At 45.5% G+C, this 8,763-nt stretch overlaps 1 protein-coding gene across 1 annotated transcript in view; it reads right to left on the reverse strand.

The window, feature by feature from the left end:
* CSMD2 (CUB and Sushi multiple domains 2) overlaps positions 1–7,492 on the reverse strand; it is a 306,084-nt gene extending 298,592 nt beyond the window's left edge. The window contains 3 exon segments of the mRNA XM_074894313.1: positions 7,006–7,319; positions 7,321–7,418; positions 7,421–7,492. Coding sequence (XP_074750414.1) covers positions 7,006–7,319; positions 7,321–7,418; positions 7,421–7,492 — 484 coding nt within the window.
* Between the last annotated feature and the right edge of the window lie 1,271 nt (positions 7,493–8,763).

Here is an 8,763-nt window from a genome sequence, read left to right on the forward strand (position 1 = left end):
CCAAGGGCCACCTCCAACTGCGTATTTACACCACAACAGACACACAAGGACCACTGCTCATGAAGCTGTTCAGAATGCCATACTACCAATACACTCATATCACATGTTGCATAGGTGTTTCTTCAAGTCATGTTCCACTTCCTTCAGCTCCCCAAATACCTACTTCCCCCAGACCTAGGCCACCAGTTCATTTTCAAGTAGATTTTTTGCAATCAATAATGGGGAAGGTTTGTGGGTTCTTTTAATTACTCCCCTATCACACGTCTCCCTGGCAAGAGGGAGACCCTTCTCTTCCAGTGAAAGTCACAGATCACCAGACCTCCCTCTTCCACAATTATTTTGCGCTCTCAGAAATTACTAGCACCAGCAGGACTCTGACACAGTCCCCAGTTCTCCTTCCATCCAGCAGACAGCGGTGTGCACACAGAAAACAGGCAGTTAGTTTATTAGTACAGTGGTGATACCTGGACCTTGTAAGGGCAGAAAATTACTGCAACCATTAGGGCAAGGGACTGAATCAGGGAATGCACCTGACTCTGGGAAGAAAGAACAAACCCCATCCCATACTGTTCACTGTGAAGTCACATTTTAAAAGGGGGAAGAAAACCACCCTAAAACTCTTTTCCATTTTCATGCAAGGGAGGTATAAAAAAAATTACATACAAGCTCCCTGCAGAATACTGTCTCAAATGTGGTTGGCTGTGTCCATGGTAGCAAAGAGACTGAAACAGAGTTAATTTGATTTCTTTAATCAATGGGATTTTCCCAATTACACATTAACCACTATCAGATCAGTCTGCCACTGCATAGCATGGCAGAGGCACATATATTTTGCAGATTACTGCACTGCATCATGTTTATTGCAAGCAAAGTACATTGATTTCCATAATTGCACTGTACTTCACTCCTCCAGAAACATTGTGTAAACACAGAAACTGTGGGTGCTACTATCACTTTTTTTAATCTTTGTATCTTGATTTCTTTGAAAGCAATGCAAGTGCCTACATTGAGAAGGCACACCACAGGAGGCTTCAGAAATAACCTTACAGTTGCACTGAAAGCACCTCACAAGAAGTAGCTTCACGCTCCTTTGCACAGAATTAAGAAACTAAACAGGAAAAGCAATCTTCTGTTTAAGGCTGAGACTGACACGTTTGCAGCTCTGCCACAGATTTCCCAAATGACCTTGTGCAAGTCACTCAGTAAAGCAAGAGGCTCGCCACCCAAGAGGCAGCTCCCAGGGCTGCCCCAGGGGGCACCCACAGGCAGCCAGGCTGCCCCGGGGCAGAGCATCCTCCATCCCTCCCCATCCTTGGGCACAGAGGGACAAAAGGCAGCACGCAGAGACCCCACTCCTTGCAAAGCACCACGGTAGAAAAGCGTGGTGGAAAAGGACTTGTGTGTGGCTTCTGTGACCTGGCACTTGTAGGAGATACAGAGCAGGCAACAGTGGTATTTTCCCTGCCGCTTCCACAGCCCTCTCAAGGCTCTGGATTTATCACAGGTTAAAAGTGCTTTATAAGGAAGACCCTTTAATTCTATGCTTGCCTCTGCTCTGAAAGAGGTGACACCAAAGGTTATTGGGTGGTATCATACAAGCCTCATTGGCTGGACTTACACACCTAGGTGACAAGTGTACATATTGGAGTTCTCAATATAGTTAACAGAAAAATTTCAATAAGAAGCAATATGCAAAAAGTCATTAAAACACTAAGCTAAGACTGTAAGCCTCCAGTTAACATCAAGATTGATGAGGTCATCTCTGTTCCTATGGCCAGACTTTCCGGGTAGAGGAAAAACTTAACTGGTTTTAAGTCCCTTTAAAGCCTGATGCTGTTAACCTTCCCATCATTCACCTGCACCCACAGAGGCTGCATTTGGGTATTAGAGCCAACACATGTGATTACGCTACCTCTGACATTTTTGACTGCTGTACACGTCAAATAGACAACTCAATGCTGGACTTACCAAGTCAAGAAGTACAAAATCTTTGTTACTCAATTTAATAATTTCTTTTCCGTAGCCCTTAAAGTCTCATCTTTTCCTTTCCATTTGAATTTGCTATACTCTCTGTTGGGCAAAAGGCTAATTCAAATCTAGGCCTATTCATGGTATTTCTGAACCTGTCACTGCCTAGAAACGTGGAGGATAGTAAAGAAGTATCTTAAAATCCACTCAGCTAAACACAGCCTTATTAAAACTTCACTAAAGCCTATGAAAAATTACTCTTTCCCTATGTCTCAGGATACTTTTGATAAAACAGTATTAAGACTTCTCTTATAGTACTACAGTCACAAAGACATCTACTGCAGCTTTCTCCCAAAATCTTTATACCAGCTATACCTATACAAACTGCCTCTTAAGTATGTATTGTAGTCAAAGTGAAAGGTCAAAAGGTTAGCTGCACAGTCCTAACAGAAAACTCAAGTCCAAACCCAGTACTGGTTCAGCCACAGAACTATGCACCCTTCTCATCTCCAAAGAGGGTCTCACTATTAGAAAACTACCCCAGGGCTCAGCTGTACCTGATGGAAGCAGCACATAGACGAGACTCACCCTTCAGCCCGCTCTCCACAAGTGCATTATTGCCACAGCTGGATGCTGCACTGTTACGGAGGCTCGGCTGCCTGACCTCCCCCCAAACCTGTCTAACCCTCAACAAGAGTATAACAATTTCCTCTAGTCAAGATCCATGCCAAATTTTAGTAGGAGCTGGGGGGGCATCAGCAGGAACATAAGCACAGCTGTGAAATTTGGCACTTCACAACCTACCAACCTCTCGGGAACCAGAGCAAGGCAGCAAGCACCCCACAGTAATTCAGCAGTTGCAAATCCTTGGAGCAAAGATGCAAGTGGTTAACAGCAAACTGGAGGCAGGGGGGCAAATATTCTGCTTCCCTTGTCCCTGAAAAGTAGATTAATAAGGCACAGTCACTTCTGCATAGGAAAATGTATTCTCTATAACAGGGATACTACAATGGCTCACCTGATCAACAGCTCAACTACAGCCTGAGCCCTAAACCACCCTGGCAAAAAGCATATCCATTGGGATCTATGGCAGATTGTCTGGATCACATTCCCCACACCCATTTTGACAAGCATCTTTTGACAGAAACTCCTAGACAACTGGAAGGCAGCCACCAAGGATCAGCTGAGCAGACATCCACCTCTACCACTGCAGGCTGGCTCAGCTGGGAACCATCAACCAGCTGAATACAAAATTTCCCTAGGAGGTATCTGACATAACAGAGACTGAGCTCAGTGGCAAGGAAAGCTTGAGCTTAGATGTTCTTCAGCAGCACTGAGAGGCCGTGACAGAAAAGGATGAGTGTGACAGGCAATGAACAATTGTACAGCAAAGGAAAGCCTCCTGTACCCTGAACGATGAACTCATTAATCAATACAAAGGACGACAAAAGTGAAATTGCTTGCCTACAGTGCCACAGCATGAACTGTGATCCAAACATCCAAGGCCTGAGTAGAGTCCTAGCTACTGTGCAGCTGTCTTCCTCACAAGGGCTCCTCTTCCCCAACCCTTCCATACCCATCCTTATGGGCACATTCTTCCACCGAGGAAAGCATGCCAAGTCTGGATGTTCTTCACCAAGAACTCACAAGCGTGCACACCAGTGTGAAGGAATAAGAACAAACATTCACCACCCTCCAGCCAAACCTGGGGGCTACATGGTGGCTCAGTCCTGTATATACAGGCACACGGAGAGGGAAGGATCAGGCTCTGTGTTCCCATCCACCTGAGGATCACCTGTGTTACCCCACTATGAAGTGCTGAAGACCAATGGACTAGATCATATACCCTCTCCCCAAAGACAAGGGAAAGGAGGCAGGTACAGCAACATGATGCCTTCAGTATCCCCAACCTCTCCAAGAAGCCAGCCTGATCCTGCAGAGAAGACCTGTACCCTCTAAATATCTGTGCCCTCTAAATCCTTTCCAGTAACAAAAGGCAGTAGCAAGACATGAATGAATACACAGGAATCATTCATTCCACTTAGCACTGATACCCCCACTGCTTCAGCAATAGTACGACTCGGATCAAAACAATATGCTCAGCTATTGCCATAAAACACCTTAGATTCATCATATGCCACAATCAAATATAATCAAGGCTGGTGACTATTCACTTCCTTCCCTCCTACAAAAAAAAAAAGTATCTATCCACCACTTCGAGTTAATATCTCCCATCCTTGCCGCTTAAAAATAAAAATACACTCAAATCAGAGTATTTCACACTGAAATTCCTTCCCTGGCAGATTAAGTGCCCCAAATTGCTCTTCATCCTGAGGAGATTTAAGACAACAGAACAAAATAAAAAGGTGATTTACAACATAAATATGTACACATACATCAAAATTCATAAACAGCTTCCCACACCTCCACTCTTCAGAGTCTGCCAAAAACTACTGTCCACCAAAAAAAAAAAAGAAAACTGCAATGGTTTTAAATTCATCAGATCATGTTTCAAGCCATCTTTCCATAACTCATTACAAAACACGATGCTGACTAGTAAAGCACAGTGTGTAAATAATGGTACCAAGACCCCCTTTCCAACAGGGCTTCAAAAGAAACTGCATATGTGTACATCCATACATACGTGGCCAGTACATACTCTAAATGCAGTTTCTAGTGCCAATGCATAGTAGTTACGCAGAAGGGAACACCATTCCTGTTCCCAACTGTTTTGACAATCAAGAAATACAATTTCAGAATCATCCTACGCACTGTATTTCTGAGAGGCCATGCACGGATCACAGTCAACTCACAGCCAAAGACAAAGCCAGTGCCCTCCACAAATCTTAAAACACTGGTAAATCATTACTGCACCCTTAAAACTAGAAGGGGAAACTAGACAAACTACTTCCTCTCCCCCTACTCCCCACATACACAATCAACTTCAGCATATCACAACCACCACCTTCCCTACAGCTTGGTCAGCTCTCTGCATGAACAGAAGCTACGCTATCCTGCCTTCAGACACGGGAGCATCTGAAGAAAGCACACGCTTTGTGCCCTTTTCAGAAGGACATTATTGGGCAACAGGACTACTGACAGAGCACGGTGATGTGAGTAGGATTGCTTTCCCTTTTTATTTTTAAGACGGCCAGAACTACTAACTGATAGTTTTACATATACAGCTCTACTGCCACACTATGGGTACTCTTGGTTATTACTACCTACACAAACCCTAGGAGCAGGAGAGGTTGGAACTGAAGCCTCTCTGGAACTCTGTTCTACAGAGGTTCATGATTTGCTCAGCGAAGGTACTAGAAGTCCCAGCCCAGACTAAATTTACTTCCTGGGTTTACACCCTAAAACCACCACAAAATCTGTGAAGGGTGGGTGCATTCACTCCATGTACACTCGCTGTGTTCTGGATATCCAGCAGTAAGCAACTGATTTCAAAGTTGGTATCTTGCTTTGACAAAAAGATCACTACTGGGATTTCAGAATTTGTTTAGAAAGAGGAGCTACTGACCTATGCCTCTAGCTCCAATGCAAACAAAAAACATCCGAGGTCTAAAAAGCTCTTGCAGATCTGCTCACAAAGAAAAACAACACAGAGCACCAACCTCTGGGTGAAGGATCCAGAACAGGCAGCACTCTCAGTGCAGAGAGCAGCAAGCTAAGGGCCTGAGGAGAAAGGATTATGTACTGAACAAGCAGGTACAGAGAGAAGCCTGGAAGATCTGGTATGAACAAGCTACAGATAGTTTACAAGACAAAAAAAAAGCTGTAAACCCCTTATATAGTAAATCATGTATTTAGGTACCTCTACATCAGTCTACTTGTATCAGAAAAGCACAACAGAAGCTGCTGGAATGGTTTTCTCTTGTGTACAAGCTAAAGGCTCCTACTAAAGAAAGGAAAAACATTCATCAAAATAAATACTCGGCCTTAATTAAGATTTGTAGGTTGTTTGGGTGGTTTTATACCCTTTCCTAATAGACACTTCCAGTTAGCAAAACTCTTCAGGTCCACTGCAAGAGTACTTGGGAGGAGCAGTTAATACTCATTCTGGATCTCCTTAGAGGAAATCTACCTTACATAATAAAATCAGTGTTGCATTCCAGAAAGTTTTCCCCAAAAAAACAAAAGCCAAGAAGCTTTCATACACATCAACATACAAACACACATTCCTCTAGCCTAAGATACAGCAGACAAGACAAATGTTACTTAGAAACTCGTGGAAATAGGGGCACTGCACAGTGTTGAAAAGACACTGCCAAACACTCAGCTCTCCCACTCTTCCCCCTCCTACACACACATAAGGACAGTCCCTAAATATTTGCTGTTTACACCAGAAATAAACTTCAGTCCTTAGATATGCTTTTGCTACAAGGGCAGTTGCGGAAGCTAGGGAGGAGACATAAGCAAACTCCCCCCCAAATTCAAGTCATCTTTTGCTATCTTTCAAATCAATAAACACATATTTCACAAAAAAACATGATGCTGAGGCCAAAGAGCTCATAATATAAGGGATAATCAACTTGAAAGGCAGGGGGAATAAGAGAAAAGTACTTCCATCTTCACGCAAGGCACCCTAAATCTATTTTACCAGCTATGGGCAAACACAAGGGTAGTGAAATATTGAATTAAGATGCAAGGGAAAGACAGAGGGGGAAACCGTGATGGCATTTTTTCACAGCCATCTCGCATATCAGAGAGCAACTGTGCAGAAATGATTTGACCCACCAGAGAAGGGGAGTGAGATCAAACAAAGCCACCTTTTATTACCCCATCGCTTAAAATTGTTGCTCCCAAAGGATACAGAGGGGAAACTATCTTGTACAAAGCTACAAAGGTCTGAAGAAAATATACTCCTTATTGAACACTACACAGAAGCATGTGCTGACACACAAGTGCATGCACACATACAGAGTGTCGTCCTCCCTCCACACCCCCAAAGAGGATTAACAGTGCTCCTTTGATCTAAGGAGCAGGAAGAAAAATGCTCCTAAAGTTGCCAGCTTTCTCCATTACACTTACCAGTCACTGAGACAGCCAGCAGCCCCACGGAGAGCAGCAGCACCCGGCTCCAGGAGCTCACTTCCACCATCATCAGAGCAAAGATTCCCAATTTTCCCCAGTTCCTTCCAAAGCTGCAGCTGCATCCCGGCTTGTCCCATCCCAAGGAAGGTTGCATGTCAAAGGGCAGCAGGAATGGGGCGTGCTGGGGGTTGGTGGTTGTTGTTGGGTTTTCCCCCCTTTTTCTTCCCCTTTGCGACTGGGATAGTCCTCGGCTCGGCTAGATGAAGAGGAGAAAGGAAAGAGGGGGGGGGAAAAGCAGGTCAGGCTTGTGATTTTTTTATTTTTTCAGCCCAGAAAAAAAAATCCCACCGCATGGAAGGCTCTGAGCTTCTGCAGCTGGAATGAACCAAGTGTGGCAGCAGCTCGGGGAGAGAAGAGGCAAGGAAAGGAGAGGAGGGCTGGCTCGTCCCTCCCGGTGGCTGTCTCAGAGCCAGCTCCTCGGCATTAGCAGCACACAGTCCCCAGGGATTTATACTTTTTTATTAGCCAGTTGATTAATCATTCCCATATCTTTGTTCTCCTCCTCACTAAATGCTGGGGAGGGGAGAGGGCACGGGTGTTGTGGTGAGGGGCTGCTGTGCAGCCACCGAATAGATCTGCCTCGGTTCTGCTTCCCCAAACCCAGCACAACCCTCCCCACCAGCACCAAACCACCACCAATTATCCTTTAGGATTATATTTGTTTTTAATACACACTACAGGTTTCTCATCTAGGAATAACCCCCCCATTTTACAGCATGCATATGTACAGACACAGGCAGCATCTCTGCTATGAAGACATCTGCCAGAACGATGCAGCCTCCCAGAGCATCCCCCCCCCCTTCAGCCTCTGTAAACAACTTGATGATATTGACACAATTTTGGTGATGAAGCAAATTTTGTTACAAACACATGAGATCACAAAAGAGTCACACACACACACACCCCAGTCTGCAACTTGTCCTCGCAGCAGGAATCCCAGCACCAGAGCCATACCCTGACACTGGTGGGACTGGGTCAGGAGAAGGTGTGCTGAAGGTGGGAAGGCTGCGCTGGCTGTGCCCCCACACCGAGCCAGCGGGCATCATACTGCCTGTTGTGCTGCTGCCCCTTTGCAGGGCTGCCCAGAGTGGGATTTCTCCACTTCCTCAATATTTTTTTTTTTAAATTTTTTTTTTTTATACATCTATTAGTACATTTGTCCCTGTAGCTGCACGCAAGATGGGGAAGAAATGCAGGCTGTTAAAGCCACATTCAGGAACTTAATTATCTTGGTAATGACGCTCAGATCTATGGACAAGAAAAATAACTCAAACGTGACACCAAAGCTTAAAAAAAAAAAGAAAAAGACACCCTGGAATATCCTCTCCCTCTTCCCGACAAGAACCTACTTTAACGTTTCCCTTTGGGTTTAGCAGACCAGGAGCAGCCCCTCTCCCAAAGCACTAGTCTCGTCTGCAGAGCAGGGGGTGTTTGCCAGACCCAGAGTTCCTTTCCCAAGCCCTAGCCCCCTCTCCTCCTCTTTTTTTCTTTTTTTTTTTTTTGTTTTTCCCCCCCTCTATCGCCCACCCCAGGATGGACACCGAGGCCGGGCAGAGGGAGGCAGTGGAGCCCCAGCACCCAGGCACTGCCGCTGCCCGCAGGGGGCTGGGACCGGGGCTGAGCCCCCTCCGCTCCGGCACCCCGGCCCGCCCCACTGAGCGGCCACAGCCAGGGCGGGTGGCTCAACTCGCCACC

The sequence above is a fragment of the Strix uralensis genome, chromosome 25, assembly GCF_047716275.1.
Source record: "Strix uralensis isolate ZFMK-TIS-50842 chromosome 25, bStrUra1, whole genome shotgun sequence".
Classification (NCBI taxonomy): domain Eukaryota; kingdom Metazoa; phylum Chordata; class Aves; order Strigiformes; family Strigidae; genus Strix; species Strix uralensis.